This window comes from Crocodylus porosus, unplaced genomic scaffold (assembly GCF_001723895.1).
Source record: "Crocodylus porosus isolate Cpor-Errol unplaced genomic scaffold, CroPor_comp1, whole genome shotgun sequence".
NCBI classification, from domain to species: domain Eukaryota; kingdom Metazoa; phylum Chordata; order Crocodylia; family Crocodylidae; genus Crocodylus; species Crocodylus porosus.
In genome coordinates this window covers 62398268-62416951 of record NW_017728909.1, presented here as the reverse complement: position 1 = coordinate 62416951, position 18684 = coordinate 62398268, and the positions used below count along the sequence as shown (strand labels likewise).

The window sequence follows — 18684 nt, the reverse complement described above, 5'->3', positions numbered from 1 at the left end:
TCAGCCTTGGTGAGGCTGCAGCTGGAGTACTGCATCCAGTTTTGGGCTCCACAATTCAAAAAGGATGTGGAGAAGCTTGAGAGAGTGCAGAGGAGAGCCACGCGCATGATCAGAGGTCAGGAAAACAGACCTTATGATGAGAGGCTGAGAGCCATGGGACTTTTCAGCCTGGAAAAGCATAGGCTCACGGGCGATCTGGTGGCCACCTATAAGTTTATCAGAGGTGGTCACCAGGATCTGGGGGAATGTCTGCTCACCCGAGTGCCCCAAGGGTTGACAAGATCAAACAGTCACAATCTCCACTGTGACCGATTCAGGCTGGACATAAGAAAGAACTTCTTCACTGTCCGAGCCCCCAAGGTTTGGAATAGATTGCTGCTGGAGGTGGTTCAAGCACCCACTTTGAACACCTTCAAGACACATTTGGATGTTTATCTTGCTGGAATCCTATGATCCCTGCTGACTTCCTGCCCCTAGGCCAGGGGGCAGGACTTGATGATCCTTTGGGGTCCCTTCCAGCCCAAATGTCTATGAAATCAATGGAAATGTCTGTACCTACACATAAGCACATGGCTGGGAATACAGCCAGACAACACGGAGAGCAGCTCCCTGCAAATGAGTCTATGGGAGGTGGGGACATAAAGGGGAACAAAGAGGGGCAGATTGATGCCCCTACAGGAAGGAAGGAAGTGGGTCGTGGTTAGGGGTGCTGCCCAGCCAAGCTGGTGCATGGGGCCTGGTGCTAGGTGTGGAGCAGGATGGCACCATGGGTGGCTTGTGCAGGGGGCAGAGGGGATGAAAGGAATGTGCTTCCCCACCAGATTTGTGCATGGGGCAGATGCAGGCTGCCCACTGCAGGCATGGGGCTCCCTACCCTGCTGCCCTCTCCCTGGGAGCTCTGTGCTGGCTGTGCTGCCATGGAGAGGTGCCACCTACCCACCTGACAGAAGCGGGGGTGGCTGCTTCATGGAGTTGTGCCCCCACTGCTACTGGGTGGGCAGGGGGTGCATGGCTGGTGTGGGACCCCCTAAAGGAAAGGCAGCAGGGTGGGAAGCCCCAAACCTGCAATGGGGAGCCTGCATCCATCCCCACTGTGCTCGGCCCTGCTCTGGCCATGGCACTGGTCGGGGGCAGGGGGCAGGTGGGCATGTGTCCCGCCATTCCAGTTGGAAAAGGTGATCACCCTACAGCCAATAGACATGGCTGTCAGAGTGGTAATATAGGTTCCCATCATCTTGGCAGCCATCTTGTCAGATGCATGGCATGCACAGTGTCTCTAAGTTTGCTTCTTTACCAGCAAAACCCCCCAGCTTCCTTGCTTAAAACATTCACCCAACTATTTGGGGAGGGGGTGATTTGGGGGAAAAGCTTTGTGGTGTGTGTTAGAAAACACTATAACAGACACACTAAGAATGTTCTTTTACTTAGAAGCCTCAAACAGTAGACATATTAAAAAGATGAGATTCCATATTATCCTTATATCAGATATAGAAGGATGTCAAACACTTAGAGGTGATAAATTGGCTCTTGTGGAAATTCTTACTGAATTCAAGTGAGAATTTTACACAGTTGTGAGCTTGCCTGATTGGGAGCTGAAACTTGTTCTGAGACTGAGACTAACAAAAGGACAACTGATTTTGCTTTGTTTCAACTTCATATTTGAATGTTTCACTTTTCTCTTTCCCTGTAACTGGCACAGATTGCTTAAAATTATAGAATGCCTCTTACATTCTTCAGGTGGCTACTAGAATTTGATTGTTGTGATTATTCTGCAGCATGAGTAACGATAGACACATTTTTGGCATCTTCTTTTGGAAGTCTTTTAAAGTTTCCTGAACACAAATACCTACCTACTTGCTTGAGGAAAAAGTTAGTCTTCAGCACTTCAAAGTTTGCTGTTACTATGGCTAGAGGCACTGACAAAATATGATCTAATTAGTTCATGTTTACTTCCTGCATGGAACACCCTCTTAACTTCGGCATTCCTAGATGAAAAATACATAGTCTTTTTAAGGATCTTTACAGTGATAAATTTCATTAATGGCTACAAATTTGCCTCTAGTTGTTGTTCATGCACAGAGTTTCTCTACCCTAGTCTCATTGTATTTATAATTCTATATGTTTATTTAGACAAATGTAGCAAATTTGAGTCAAACAATAAACAATATGCAGAAAACTTGTGGCCAGTTTGCAGAGCTGACCCTAGGGGTTTGAGAGACCTGGGGCATATCAGTCTGTGTGGAGCCTGTGCAGAGGGGAATGTGGGGTGGTGAGCAGCTGGAGCACAGAGCTGGGGGGTGAGGGAGGGGGGTGGTGAATGGCTGGAGCGCGGTGCAGAATGGTGGTCGCACATAGTCGTGGTGCTGTCCATGGGGCCTGTACGGCACTGTCCACAGCACCCTGCAAAGCTCGGGTCCCGGGGCAGTTCCTCCGTTTCCCCCCCACAAGGGACAGCTCTTCCAGTTTGTATAGGGGAGTTCCTAAACCCTGTAAAAATAATTATACAGGTTAAATTCAAAATGCCCCTTTCCTAGTTTTTCCCACTCTTGTCTTCTTACATAATAATTGGCTAAAACTGACTTTGTCATTTTGCTTGCTTCATCCAAAACCCTCTTCAAAATATAATGCTTCTGTAAAGCCTTCCAATGATAACTCACCAAATTAAAAATAGATAAGCTTAAAAGCTTACAGTGTGTGGAGTTTGAATATTTACTTGGTGTTATGATGACTAAATGGTACTGTCTGTGTCTGATTTAGATTGAATGTAAATTATGTTGTCATCTTTGTTTGTCCAGTATCAGACATGCAGTTATTGTTTGACAAATAGTAATAATGATACTAATAAAAGAAAATGAGGACTGGAAATATGTACTCTGGACTATCAAAATTACAGCTGCACAATTAACATGTCATTATTTGCCCATAGTCCCCTACAGTGGAGTCTGAAATACCCATATTCCACTATATTTACAATGTGATATAACAAACAAATTACTATGGAAACTGGGCAAAGTCTCCTTTTTAATTAAAACAATTGTACTTCCATTTCACTATTTCTTTTTATTTTATTCCTTCAGTATAACATGCTAAATGCTGGCTTTGCTTTCAGACCTGGCGTAAGATGGTGTAACAGATGTCAACCACTTAATATTTCTAAAAAAAAAAAAAAAAAAGAAAAGACCTACCAAAGCAGCAGGATAAAGCCTACTCATAAGTTGTATAGTCTAAAATTGTTGGCTGAGTTAGTGTGAGTTAATGATGCAAACACTTCTTTTATGACATTTTTTTAAGATTACAACTTTTCCAATTTTAAAAAGGTCTACATAGCTTTATCTAAGATATCACCATGAAAATTTTTCTGTTACATTGTGCATAGAGTTAGGTAATACAGCATTCTTTGGCAGCCTCTACTATATTTGTATGAAAGCATCCCTTCATGTATATTTATTGCTTCTTTCTTTATATATAATATTCATTATCATCTTTGGAAAAATATCTTGGCTGTTCTATTTGAGAATTTTTATTGTGCCAATAAGGGTATTTAAATTGGCCAGTATGTCTAGGAGAAAGGTAATGGGCCAGATTCTATCCCACCTGTTCAGTGTGTAAGTAGACTTAGGTGCCGAAGTGCAAATCTATTCCACTTTTGAGTCCTTGAAAAACAGTTAATACAGAAACTGGGTGATCCTCTTCCTTGTTCACTGCTTTGTAAGGACTCAATCTGAAGAGTAAGATGATGATGTTATAAAAGTAGGTGCATTCATGAATTTTTGGGATCTCACTTATATTCCTTTGGCCTTGGATACATATTTATTTGCAGCAGTACAAAGTGTACCAGCACTACAGAGTCCTCTCAATGACCGGCTCTCTTGAAGAGAGAAATAGGGGACTGGTCCTTAGTTCCCTTCACCCCCAGGGAGCCTGTCAGTGAGCTTAAGAGTTTCACTCAATCAGCTGCTACAGCAACAGCTGATTGGGCTGCTTGAAAGCCACCTGCAGTAGTAACAGTTGATTGGGTGGTCTTGGCTGCCTAGTCAGCTGATCAGATTGCCTGCAAGCTGTGGTGACAACAGCTGATTAGGCCTGATCACCTGTTGGTGTCAGGTGGCAACAGTTGATCAGACTGCCTGCAAGACGTAGTTGAAGTGCCTGATTGGGCAGCCTGCACCGCCTGGTGAGCTACTGCTGCTGCCCTGTCAGTTGTTTGGCAGCCAGTCAGATGTTTGACTTGAGTGAGGCAGCTGCTGCCCTGTCCCCACAAGCTGTCAGGAAGCTGCTTTTCCTCCCCTCCCACATGTTAGAAACAGAATTTTTTTTTGTGGTGGATCCACCATCTTCATAGCTCTTGAGATAGCTTGAATGTGCACACACTTGCTTTTTGTAGTACTATAAAGGTGTATATAGAGCTACAAAATTAATTTGTGTCCAGGCCCAGGGCCTAACTCTACTTAGATGCCTAGTAGGTGGAATGGAATCTGGCCCTACCTTCCTGTATCTTTAATTCATTCTATTTTAGAATCTGCTACAACTGGCATCTGAAATATATCTTTGTATTTCCTTTCATCTTTAGTTGCTTTATCAAGAACATAAATCATAAACAAAATACATTATTAATTAATAAAGTAGGAGGCATATACCTGCTTGGCTCGAGCTTTCAGGGAAACAGCGAGGAGAGCCAAAGCAGAAATGGACCTTAGGTTGGCAGCAAAAGTTAAGGATAACAAAAAGTCATTCTTTAAGTACATAGGAAGCAAAAAGAGGATGCAGAGTAACTCAGGGCCCCTTCAGGATGAACTAGGGCAACTGGTAACAGATAGGATGGCCAAAGCGGAGCTTCTAAATGAATTTTTGCATCCGTGTTCCTGGGCACGAATACAAATACACATCCCATTGGGACTTTGGGTAAGCCCAGGATAGATACCAACCCACCAACTGTTCTGCTGACCTAGTAGAGGGGCACCTAGAAGGGTTGAATGTATTTAACTCAACAGGCCCTGATGACCTTATAGTTTCATAGTTGGTAGGGTTGGAAGGGACCTGAGCAGATCATCAAGTCCGACCCCCTGCCATGGGCAGGAAAGAATACTGAGGTCAAATGACCCCGGCAAGGTGTCTATCTAGCCTCCTTTTGAAAACTCCCAGGGTAGGAGCAAACACCACTTCCCTTGGGAGTTGGTTCCAGATCCTAGCCACCCTGACTGAGAAGTAGTGCCTCCTGATGTCTAGCTTGAATCTACTCTCCGTCAACTTATGGCCATTATTCCTTGTTACTCCCAGTAGTGCTCGGGGGAACAGGGACTCTCTTATTGCCTGCTGGTCTCCCTTGGCCAGTTTATAGATGGCCACCAGATGCCCTCTCAGCCTTCTCTTGTGGAGGCTGAACAGGTTCAGGTCCCATAGCCTCTCTTCGTAGGGCCTGTACCTTCATACTAGGGTACTTAGGGAATTAGCTGGAGTCATAGCAGAGCGGCTGGTACAACTGTTTGAGCACTCGTGGTGCTTAGGACAGGTCCTGGAGGATTGGAAAAGGGCCAATGTAGCCCCTATTTTCAAGAAGGAGAGGAAGGAGGAACCGGGTAACTATAGGCTGGTTAGTTTCACCTCTATCCTTGGCAAGACCTTTGAGAAAATTGTTAAGGATCACATTTGTGGGAGACCAGTGGATAAAATAATGCTAAGGGGAAATCAGCATTGGTTCATAGCAGGCAGATCATGCCTGACTAACCTGCTTTAATTTTACGACCTGGTTGCAAAATTCTTGGATGACAGAATAGAGGTAGACTTAGATTTTAAAAAGGCTTTTGACATAGTGTCACCAGGGGGCTGGTGGAGCAGGCAGGGGATAGGGCCTGGCTGGAGTCCCCCCATGGTCTCCTCCCTCCTCCTCCAGCCCCCCCCCAATCCCTACTTACCAGGATGGAGTCCAGGTCCAGCTCCCTGCAGCAGCGAGCGGGGACTGCCCAAATCTCCAAGGCTCTCTGAATCTTTTCCAAATTGATTCAGAGAGCTTTGAATCAATTCAGACCTTTTTATTGGTCTCCTGATTTGATTTGGATTCAGAGATTTGGCCACTGAATTGGGCTGAATCTCCTCTGAATCGAATCAGCACCTGAAGCTACACACAGCTGTACTGAATACTGCTCTATTGCTCCAGGTAGCTTTGCTAGCCAATGTATTATGGGAACAAGGGCAAGTTTTTCTTAATCTTTTCCCATTTGCTTATAAGGAGCAGCAAAACCACACAGCAAGCAAGCCTGCTGTTCTTGATTCTGAGTGCCAGTCTGGGTAGGTAACATATCAAAAGATCCCCATTGAATCCAGTAAGTGTTCATTTGTCAGGACATTGAAACATTTGTAACCCGGGTGGTGGCTCAATAGTTGCTTCCCCTGCCCAATATCAGGGATGGTGTGGTGAGAGTGGGGCAGGGCTTCCAGCCAGCACCAATTTACTTTCCAGCCAGCCCCTGCTCCCCACAGAGCAGCCCATGGTCCCAAGAAGGTCTAACACTTAACTGATTTAACTTTTTACACTTTATTTACAAAACAAGAATAATAGGAAAGGTTATTTACAAGTGACCTTAAATGGCATAACCAGAATCACAAAACAAACCACAATGCATTAGTCAACCCTTAACTCAAGAACCACAGGTAGGGTAACTGGCAGCTTTCAGCAACTGCTAAGATGCTACCACAAGGAAGCAAGGTGGTCACTCCCAGCAGCTCCAACAGGCTTCCCAGTAAGCAACAGACTGCAACAGGTTAAGCTCTTTTGGTCTGCAGCAATCAAATTATATCAAATCCCAACCCCCCAAAGCAGATGAAGGGTGACCCTCCATGGCAACCAAAAAGGCAAGCAACAGAGTATGCTCCTGCAGCAATCAGCGTGACCCAAGCACAAAGCTCAGGGACTCCATCCAATGACAATCAGCTGCAGAATAAGGGACAGGACTGAGTCCCCTCTGAGGCAGTCAGTGGGAGAGAGTCAGCAGCACAGGCAGCTCCCAGTAGTTGTTGCTCTAAAACCCTGCTCCAGATGACTGGTTGGGCACCCCACATGTCTCATGCTCCTCAGGATCCCAATGACTTGCCTGCTGCTGTCCCACTTCCCCAGGGAAGGTGAGGGGTTTCCTCAACTCATCAGACCAGCTCCTTGCTCTGAATAGGGATGCTACCTGCACTCCTGGCCGCTGCTTCTTCTCTGCGGTGGAGTGTGGGGCCAACTGCCAGCCCTAGCCTCCAGGACATCCGACACATCCAGCCCACTGTGATGGGGCCTTGGGGCACCAGCTCTCTGCCCCAAGCCCTGGCCGCTGCTCCCTCTCTGCTGCAGGGCTGGAGGTATGGCTGACTGCCGCTGCCTTCTTCTCCCAGGGCCTTTGAGGCTCTTCAGAGGGGTCTCTCTGCTCCCTCTGCTGGATCAGCTCACCCCAGCTCTTCTTAGGCCTCCTGCATCATTCCCTGGAGTCACTGTCAGCAGTTCCCACACACTAGTTCAGCTGCTGCTTTTATCTCCTCCGGCAGTCCCTCCCTGGCTTGCAAACTGGCCAACCAGGGCTCAGGGTGGCAGGCCCCCAACTCTGGCCATCCCCCTTCCATGTGAATGAGTGGGTTGAAAACCCCTTCCTTTGATTGGCTTCTCCTTTTCCATAGGGCAGGGCTCCCCTGCTCCACCCTTGGGGTCGCTCAGAGTTCACCAGCACTGTTTCTAGCCCAGGGTAAGTATCTTAAGCGAATCTGGTGAGCCCACATTGGCAGTCTGTTGTACGTTGTTCTGTATTCTGCAGAAAAGTATATTGGTAGATGACCACATTAGCTAAAATTCCAGTGCACAGAAGAGGAGTATGTTAAAGAAACATTCATAGGTAACTGTTAGGGGGTGCACATGCCACCATCCCCCCCAATAGGTCTGGTTCCCCCCGACAGCCGACATTGATGCTGTCGGTAGGGCTGGTGCCCCCCCCAACAAGGCCTCCACCATTGGCAGCTTCTGCGGGTGCCCCCCCAGATTCAGGAGACACCAGTTACTAATGGAAACTTTACATGATTTTCTTTGTTGAAGTTCACATAATAATTAGTCATGGTCTTTCTAAGTTCTTTGCAACAGAAAGATTGATTTATTATTTGTCCATAGTTAAAAAATGTGTGAAAACTGAGAGCTGGCACTTTTTGAGGGGTGCCATGAGTCTAAAAAGGTTGATAACCCCTGCTATATAATGAATACCTTTTTTCATTACGACCCTGATCCTCAAGGAGATCTTTGCAGGCAGTCCACTTGCTTGTTATCATTTCTAACCATTTCTTCTTGCTTCTCTGAGCTTCCTGCAGTTACATGGGAATGTGGCTATGACATTACTAGTACCCTGGAGACTGATGATTTTCTGGTAGCACAGACATGACTGACTTATCTCATTTTGTCACTTTGAATATTAAAAAGGCTTACATTTTAATTGAACTTTTCAAAGGGTTAGTTCCATGAATACATTTTAAACCCAATAAGCTCAAGTAGTCTTGAAATTTGGCTCAATTTGTTCTTCCAATCCCATTCCTAAGCTATAGCAAGCATTGATATGTTATAATAAACATACTTTAACTATTTTTTAAAATATTGTAGGAATAATATAAAGTTGGCTTTGCTAAATTTACAGATCACTAACATTCATTTTATTATGGTAATAAGAGTAAACAAAATATTACATAATGGTATCATGAATTGGTCCAAACATCTCTAGGATCTTTTTGGAATGCTGATTTAATTTAATCTTCTAAAATATCAAGCCAACCAAAAATAAAATATGTGCCAACTATATCTTTAAAAATCATCTCTAAAAGCCATGTTGCTATTAATTTGAAATAACAGAGGTTGCAAGTTGGCTGTTCAGCTGATGGAGCCAGTATTTTGAAAGTAATTCATGAGTGTAATTTCATTCACATTCACATTACTTGAACTGGCTAGTGCATAGTTGAACATGTGCCATCTGATACTGCCAAAACAATTGTCGAGCATTTTAGATACGCCAGTAAAAACATGTTCCATTTTAGACAATTCTGGAGTTATAAACATTAAATCCTTTCCTCCATTTGAACATGGAGGCGTTGTTTTCATCTCTTTTGGAACAACAGAGATAGATTGTGGCCTTGATTCCCGCTGTCCAGTAGATTTTTTTTTAAATAACATTTTAAGTTGAATAATGCAACAGTTTGAGGACTGGATGAGAGACCAGGTGTTGTCAAGCTCATTTCATTAATACTGTAAGGTAATGGCAAATTTAATCACATGATGCATAGAAAATATTATATTTTTATCTTTGTGGGGTTGTTTTAAAGACTTTGCAAATTCTACTTTTAAGTGAGAGAAAGTGTGGTAGTTTATAGTACCAATAAAAAGTCCTTTTACCAAGTGAACTATAATGAATATCCAAACTATATGACCTTGGCAAGCCTTACTAGCCCTAGCATGGATGATTCAGTGAAATGCACTTAGAAGTATGAAGTCACTATCTTTGGAGAGAATCTGCTGATTTATTGTTAAGACTAAGTTAAGCTTTCCGATTTCTCTTTGCATTGTACTTCAAGCAGTAACTATTTTAAATGCATTCTGTTAGCGTTTTTAGTTGCATTCTTTCTGAGCAGACAACCCCACTATGTAAAAATATACACCAACTCATATTCATTAAAATTAATCAATCAGATCAGCTAAGTGGGGTTTCAGAATGACTCTAAGGGCTATAAATTCAAATTAAGAGTTACAATACTTATTCCTCGTTGAGAAGAGGATCTTTAATGCATTAGGGGAAAGAGAAGAAAAATTCAGCCATCCTATTTAAGAGCATTTATGTGGGATACTTGCCTAAGTAACTTGCTCACTTGTCAGCTATTATAATCATACCATAAATCCAAGAATGAAGTAGGCAACAATAATAGTGTCTAGTATTAATTTAACTGTAATAAAATGTCCAGTAGAATACTATCTAAATATTAAATATTTTAAATATGGTAAAACTGCTTCTGGTCATGCAGCTTATATTCCTTGTATAAGTTGTTGCTTTTGGTAAGAGGTTACTTAATTGTGTAAGTGTGTGCGTGCGTGTGTGTGTGTGAGATTTGGCTTCCAAGACAAAAGTTTGACTGACTGATATTATACATACTGGTTTATTAGACTCTCCTTAATTATATATTGGTCAACAAAGTATGCTGAAACTTCGATTGCTGTATTCAGTTTCAGTGCTGCTTTTATACTTTTCTTTCTGTTTCTTGTGGTGTGGCCTGGGAAGCCTCATTTTATTGTCTACTTGGACTGCTGCCTTCACAGAGTATAGACAGGCTCCGGCTGTTCCCCAGAAAGGCAGTCCACTTGTCATTTCTAGTGCTGATAGGGGCCAGGATCAGGGACACACTCACTCACTCACTCTCCAGTGGGGCCTTCCAGTGTAGCTAGGGTCCATAATCCCTTAAAGCAGCAATTTGTAGCCAACATGGGCTGCCTTCCAGCAATCGTAGCCCAATGTAGGAGTGTAACAACTGATAGAGGGTCATTAAAAAAATGGTGTGAATTACAACAGCCCTAAGGGTGTTTCAAATTCTGCTTGTGATCAAACTGGATCCCAGTTGCCTCCTCCTAAATTTTGGAGGAAAAAAATTCATGGAGCCAGATTTAGATTAAATTTCAGAAATATCTTTCTAAATAAAAGAATGATAAGACAGTGAAACAAGCTGTCTAAGGAAGATATGGAATGTCCTTCATTGGAGGTTTTCAAAAAGAAATTGAATAGGTATCGTGAGATATGTGAATATGTTGAATCTGTATTTGTGAATCTAACGGTACTTTCTGTTGAATCTACTACTGCCAATGCATGTATATTTTTACCTTATGTTCACAATATATTCTGTTCCTACCAGTTTGGCAACACTCTTTCCCACACTTGTAGCTGGAGCCATTTATTTATGAAAGACCAGGAGTGGGAGGGCACCTTTGGTGCCTGCCACTTTAAGTGTCAGAACAGACAGCAGAGCAGCCTGCAGGTGGCTGCAATCGGGAGTCACATAGCCAGCAGGAAGCCACCTGATTGGGAAGAAGGCCCAGCTGCTAGAAATAAGAGCAGGCTGTTAGCAGTAGGGCCAGCAGTTGCTGCAAGCAGCTGGAGGGGGAACATCGCGCAGCTGGAGCTGCTTCTCAGATAATAGCTCAGAGGTATAGGGCAGGAACTATGGGGATAGAGGAGGTTCCTGGTTCTGAGGCATGACTTAAAACTATACCCTGCTAGGCATGGATGGTGTGCTGGGGCTGTTTGTGGCGAGGTGGTCCCCAGGAAATGCCACACCTGTTGTGAAAGGCAAGTATGGGACACCTGATAACCTCAGCCCCCACAACAGACAGGAAGGGTCCAGGTATGTCTGCAGACACCTGAGTCCCATGGGGTGTAATACTCTGTGGCCCCAGTGAAGGGGGACTGAGTAGTGGCCCCAGTGAGGGGACAGAACAGTGGCCCCAATAAGGGGTAGAATAGTAGAGGGTATAGTAGGCTGTGCAGAGTAGGGTTTGCAGTGGCAGCCTGAAGGGCTCTGCATGATGGTGCAGAGTAGGGTCTCTATAGGCTGGCTTGAAGGGCTGCACAGGGGCGTGTAGAACAGGGTCATAGATTCATAGGTTGTTAGGGGCTGGAAGGGACCTCAAAGATCATCAGGTCCAGCCCCCGGCTCTAGACAGGAAGACAACTGGAGTTAGGTGATCCCAGCGAGGTGACTATCCAGTCTCCTCTTGAAAGCCTCCAGGGTAGGTGACTGTACCACCTCTGGAGGGAGTTTATTCCACAGTCTGGACACTCTGACTGTGAAGGAATTTTTCCTTGTATTAAGCCTGAAGTGGCCTTCCAGGAGTTTATATCTATTGGTCCTGATCTTCCCCAGGGGTGCCCTAGTGAACAGTTGTTCACTGAGCTCCTGATGCACTCCTCTGATATAACAGTAAGCCACTGTCAAGTCCCCTCTCAACCATCTCTTCTTTAGGCTAAAGAGGCCCAGGTCCCTCAACCTTTCTTTGTATGGTTTGCCTTGCAAGTTCCTGATCATATGGGTGACTCTTTTCTGGACCCTCTAGACTTCTTCCATGTCTTTATTGAAGTGCAGTGCCCAGAACTGGACACAATACTCCAACTTCAGTCTCACCAATGCTGAGTACAGTGGGAGTATCAGTTCCTTAGTTTTACACGAGATGCATCGGTTGATGCATACCAGCATGTTATTTGTTCTGCTGGCCACCATATCACACTGATAGCTCATGTTCATGTGATGGTCAGTCATTACCCCCAGGTCCCTTTTGGCCATGATGCAAGTCAGGCTGTCACCTCCAAACATGTATGTATGTTAAGGGTTATTTGCCTCCAAATGGAGAACCTTACACTTGAAAGTATTAAACTTCATCTGGTTCCGGTCTGCCCAACTCTCTAGCCTGTCCAGGCCCACCTGTATCTGCAACCTATCTTCTGGCATGGCCACACTGTCCCATAACTTGGGAGTCTTTGTGGCCTGAAGGACTGTGCACAGGCCGGCTCCAGTAGTAAGATAACAAGAGTAGAGGCCCTAGTGAAAGGGCATAAGTGGAGGCCCTACTGAGAAGGCAGGCGGCCCAAGCATGTTGGAGAATGCCTGAGGCTGAGTTTGTACTTTGGATGCCATCTGCGAGGCATGGGACACGGTATAAGGGAAGGTTCAGAGTCATGTATAATGCCCTAGGAATCGGGGCATCAAATGGGCAGCCTCCCGCATCTTCTTTTATATATCTTCTTTTATACATCAAGGCATGACAGGCAAGACAGGTCAGACTGCCCGAGACTGGTGGGCAAGCCGACATGTTGACAATCGTTGTGACTTCCCTCTGTCACACCAAAGACAAACATAACAGCTCTCTGTCTGAGATGGTTTATGAAAAGTGAATCCTGCATTTATGCAGGCCATTGGACTAGATAACCCTTCCACTCTCTGATTCTATTATTCAAAAACTCACTCAGCTTTTATTAAGATCTCATTGGTGCTTCTTCAGTCATCTTAGCTTCCTTGATGCCTTCTCTAACTGGTCCTCTCTTATTTCTGCTCCTTTCCTTCAACTCCTCATCCCCCCAAGGAACAGCTACAATCAACTCAAACCTTTGCCCTAGTTGGCATGCCATAATTATGGTGCATTAATTTTAGTACCTGTAATAATAGGTATTAACTTAATGCTCTGTAATTGGCACTACTGCGCGTAGTGCTAGCTCATGTCTTTTAGGTGACACAAATTTGTAGTCAACTAATTCTACTGCGCATTAGTGTGTTAGTCTTAAGTAGAAGGCAAGGTAGAATTGCACCTTATAGATTAACCAAAGTAGATATATAGCACAAGATTTCATCAGCTTAAGCTCATAAAACCTTGTACTAATATATGTGTGTGTGTGTGTGTGTGTGTGTGTTTGTGTGTGTGTGTGTATACTTTTGTTAGTCTGTAAGGTGCAAATCTATCCTGCCTTCAGGATTAAAAACTCGCAGAAGAGTAAACAAAGGTGGAGGAAACACTGTGAGCAGAACAGCATGCTGCAAAAGGGGTGGGGGGCAGGCCTCTGAGTTAGGGCCAGAACAAAAAGGGTTTCCCTCCTCATGTCCAGGACAGGACAGAAGGAGTTGATTTTGTTTGTTTGTTTAAAAGACTGTCCTTCCCTTGGGAGCACTGGCTGAGGAGCTCCTCAGGGAGCCCCACTTACATGCTCTTACAAACTGTAATGAAAACTGGTAACAATTACACTGAAATCAGTGGAGTTACATTAGTTTAAAAATGGTTTGCATGAGATCTGGCCAACATGAAACATAAAGCTTTATGAAATAAAGGGGCCTATTCTTCAGGGCTGGGTACAGACAGTCAAAAAGCCCAAAGCTAAATTTCATAGATTAAATTAAAACAGAAGTGAACAGATTCACATTTCCTTTGATTCAGGAAATACAGCCACATGCGTTCAGTGGTTCAGGCCAGAAGCCGGGGGGGGGGGGTGGGGCAGGGCTCTCTGACTGTGCATGGTTGTTCATAACTTCCTCTTTCTGCTTCCAGGTGCCTCTGGGGATTGTAGTCCACAGTTGCAGCCAGCCATAAATTTGAGTGGGGGAAGGAGTGTTTAACTCCCCTCCCTGGCTCCAGACCCCAGCTGGGGGTTTTCCGGGGGGGGGCAGTCCTTCCCCCCACTGTAAACTGGGCTGCAACCCCAGCTGAGCTTGCCCCTCACCACTCCCTTGTCAGCCAGCCCTCACTGCTCCAGCTAAGCTCACTGGGCCAGCCCTGCTCTCTGGAGCAAACAGCACAGCTCAGCTCAGCTCAGGGCATGCAAAGCATGTAAAACTGTGATATAACTTGAACCAGGAAGGGGTCTGAGACAGAACCTTCATAAACCAGTTTAACCCAAATCAGTAAAGTCTGATATTACATTCAGCCAGATTTATCTTAAACCAGTTTCAGCTATTTTGAAACCAGTTTATGTGTACTGAACTTCAGTTCTGTTACAAGTTTAAGCCAGTTTTTGATCACTTAAACCAGTTTATGTGTAACTTCGGTCCCTGACCCAGTAGATTGTGTGTGAGGAAAAAGGACCCCAGTGCAGTGATATGTGGCACATTTGAAAGGCTATTCACTAGATCTGTAGAAATAAATGGTCTTTTGGTCTCGATAACTGAATTTTTTGCTGCTGTTCTTAAGAAAGAGAGTAAAATCATCGTCAGATAAAAGATGTTTCTGTGGAGTAGCTTATAGCTGATAAAACTTGGCCCCAGCAGCAGCAAAATCAGCTTTGCTTAATAAACTAATAAATATGTTTGAATGCCCTTCCTTGGTCTTACAAAGAACTAGTGTTAAAATATGAGTAGAACTAAATAAAAATAACTATCTGAACAGAAATTCCCTGCAGAGGTCTCTAATCATGATATGAAAGGTAATATTATAAATTATCAGTAATATTTCTTAAAATAAGTCTCTCTATCACCAGATAATGAAAATATATATACACACAGGGAATGTAGTAAAGAGAGAGCCATAAATGTAAATAAAGTATATATTTTCAATTTCAGGTTCTCTGTTGCCAGGAGGGGGGTCCAATCCTGATCCCTTTGTACTTGATGGAAGTTTTGCCATTAACTTTAATGGAAATCTAGATTAGAAGGGAGCAACCTTTGCATGAGCATCTTCCCTTTCTTATATATTTACTAATGGGGTGAAATGGTATATGCTATTTAAAGAAAATGTGGGGAAGCTTTTTGAATTCACGTATACCACTTTGAAAGAAAAACAAGATGCCTTATAGGGCACATTTAGTCAAGCATGCATGTGTGGTATGTAGTGCCACAGACCCTTCTGCTGTGCTGCACACCACATGTGCCACACTTGCAAGCATTTCCCTGCACTGCTAATTTGCAGCGTGGAGGGGAAGGGGGAGATGAGGGGGTTGACACTGGGAGATCCCAGTGTCAAAAAACCGTGTGCCTAAATAAAGCGTGTTGGTGCATGTGGTGGCAGCGTGTGCCACCCAAAACCAGAGCCTGGCCAGCCAAAGCCATGCTCCGGCTGCCAGCCAGGCTCTCTGCTGCCAGATCACTGCAGCTGCAGTCCCCAGAAGTCCCAGAAGTCCCCAGGATCCCAGGTAAGACTCCCAGGACCAGGCCAGGTGCTGGCTCCAGCCTCTCCTACCTGACCTGGGACAACAGGTTGTGTGCCAGAGGGCGCTTGCATGGGCATTCCCTGGGCACAAGTAACAGTGGCACATATTGTGCCACTGCTGTTTGTTCCTGAGGAAATGCACGTTCCCAGTTGTGGGGGCACACCCATTATGTTCATTAATAGAAAATCTGATGGTATCTCTTTTTTTTACTGTTAGCTAATTGACTGATGGAAGTATCTGCTAACACCATGTCTCAGAAACACATGCTAGCTGCTCTACTTTTTTCTGTTAGTTTTTCACTGCTTCTGGTCAATTTACTACCAAGGCATGATACAAAACTAAAATGACAATCCTGTGGCATAGATAAAGGTGAAAGCTTAGCAGTTTAAAGGCCAATGCATAGGGTGTGATTTTCTGTTCATGTCACATCTGGTTCAGCAGTTTCAATTAGCACACTCCATTAATATGATTGGGAATTAATACATGGGACTTATTTCTAATGTTTAAATTGTTTTGTTTGTTTTATGACTTTAAAAGCACAAAGGAACTAACAAAAGTATGTTTTCTTTCAGATGGGAGATGAAAGAAGATGCCGTTTTAGAAGATGAGGAAAAAGTTATGGTGGACCACTTAAAAAAGGCCTATTTTATACAAACCAGTCATGCCTCAGAAGATAAAGAAGAACAGTTACCTTGACAAGAATTTGGACCGCACCCACTTCAGAATTAAGCATGATTACATATGCCGATTAACTGTCAAAAAATACAATCCTTATACATACATGTCTAGAAAGCTAGGGAATCTGTATCTTACTGACTAGACATTACCCAATTATAGACTAGTCATTACCCAATTATTGATGACTCACCCAGTTAAAATAGCCATTGTCACATGTAAGATAAGCAAGCAATATTACGTGGAAATGTTTGCGTCTTAAGTTAAGAGTCACATATCTTGGACACAAGAAGCTGAAGGCCAAATTGAGAATAATTTTTAATTTATGAAGTCACCCTAGAACTGAAAAAATAGTACAAATTTCAACATTTATGTTATATACCCTTGACTTTATATATAATAAAGAAGTATTGAAGGATAGAAAGCAATTTTTCAGTGCTTTGTACTTCAACTTTAGAACCACAACTGAGCTTTTAAAGCGTATAATGTGGCTATAGGGATTCCCTAAGATGAGAGATGCAATATGCTGACAAACGAGGCATACATGCTCTTAGCCATACTGATAATATGCTAGTATGGGTGGAAGCCAGTCAGAGTACTTGAATGTCCTCTTTTGTCAAAAGCTATTGTAATAAGTAGAATACCTAATTAACTTGTTATTGTCATATATAGTTAGGGTCTGTATATGCATGGACATTGGCTGAATATTTTTGGTATAGCTGTTTTGCAATAACAATTCCAGATTTGCTCTGGATCTGGAAATTCAGAATAAGAGTAGCTTTTTTTCTGATAATCTTTTGAAGAAGATTAGGCTAACCTCCAAAACGATACGTTTATTTCAGAATAATTCATGTTCAGCCTTATTCTGAAATAATTTACCAATTGTTGGCAAGCCCCACATATATCATTCCTCTTGCCTTCCTGTAAAAATTCATTCATAGCATCCCCATGGAAAACACTAGGATACTTATTTCTTCTATGGCAAACATGTGCTTATCTTTACAATGTAAAGTTAAAAAGACAAACTCAACAGTCTGAATAAAATCAGAAAATGTTCACGTATTTTATTTGGATGTTTTTCTTATCTAAATCTACATTGTGATCATAAATGGAAGAGTCCAACCTCATTCACAAATTAAACTTTTCACTAAATTATTAGTAGAAAATAGAAGGTTTAATAGCTACATGAAATGTGGTATTGTGCTTCTTATTGCTGACTCTCAAGTTTTACTGGGAAAAGCAACAAGAGAAAAATATCTTGTGCTGAGTGGGCACTTTTGCAACATTTTATATTTTTAAAGTGGAAATATACTAAAAATACAAGAAACAAGGTGGATAATTAAGATTGCTAAATGGAATTGCATTAATTTGCTAGAAACACTTTTCACTTTACACATGCCCTTCGTCAGGAAAGGCATTCCACAGTACTTCGAAGAGCTTCTCATTTCCATATTTAATTCCTCTCTTTATAGAATTAAGAATATCTATGCAGTAGGACATTTTTTTTTAAAACTGACTTCTGTGTAACTGTCTCTACATGCCAGTGTGTTTCAACCAATCTTTAAAATATTTTCATTTAAAAAGTCAAGCATTCATACAGTTTTCTTCTTTATATTATATGCTATATCTTTTTTGTGTTTGATCCAGCAATGGCTTTCATATCTTTACACTCATCCTCAGTATAGAAAGGCTAGGAGATGATGTATAGAGATTTAAGCGGAGTGAATTAAATATGTATAAAATACCTTAGATTTGTAAGGCCAGATTTGCTGAATATAGGGGTAGGCACTTTGTACTGCCTCACTGGTATAATCTGATCCTGTAACCAAATGTGTTGGCTTTGGAAGGATGACCAAGTATAAGGATACAACAACATTTGCCCATTTTTGATGGGCAATATAGCATTTTTGGCTCAATTGTGTTGACATGAAAAAAAGCCATCCTATTACTTATTAAGATGTTGATTTATATATTTGAAGCCTATGTTGCAATGTAGGAGTGGGAATCTAAACTATTATCCTACCTTTACTTCAAAGAGCATTAGGGAGGCTCTTCAGCCAGCTCATGATTTTTTGAGGCTTCATTTTGCAGTTTGTGAATACTTGAGGCTGGAAGCACTGGGTCTTTTAAGGCAAGGATTTTCAGTCATCCATTCCACTATGGGGACAATTACAGGTGAACTCAAGCATCTTAGGCTTCCTGTATGACTACAGTTAGGTTCACGGGTCAAAGGGCTCTGAAAACCCAGACTGAACTAACACCATTGAAAAACATTTGGTCTCTAGCATTAAAACAGGGTTTTGGATGCTCTCACACTATGTGTGTACACACACACACACACACA

At 43.0% G+C, this 18684-nt stretch overlaps 1 protein-coding gene across 3 annotated transcripts in view; it reads left to right on the top strand.

Annotated features, from left to right (window-relative positions):
• KIAA0825 (KIAA0825 ortholog) overlaps nucleotides 1-17396 on the top strand; it is a 373307-nt gene extending 355911 nt beyond the window's left edge. For all 3 annotated transcript variants that reach the window (XM_019532383.1, XM_019532382.1, XM_019532379.1), the window contains one exon: nucleotides 16238-17396. In XM_019532383.1, the coding sequence (XP_019387928.1) occupies nucleotides 16238-16361 (124 nt within the window). In that variant the 3' untranslated portion in view covers nucleotides 16362-17396. The remainder of the gene's footprint in view (nucleotides 1-16237) is intronic.
• Nucleotides 17397-18684: the final 1288 nt, after the last annotated feature.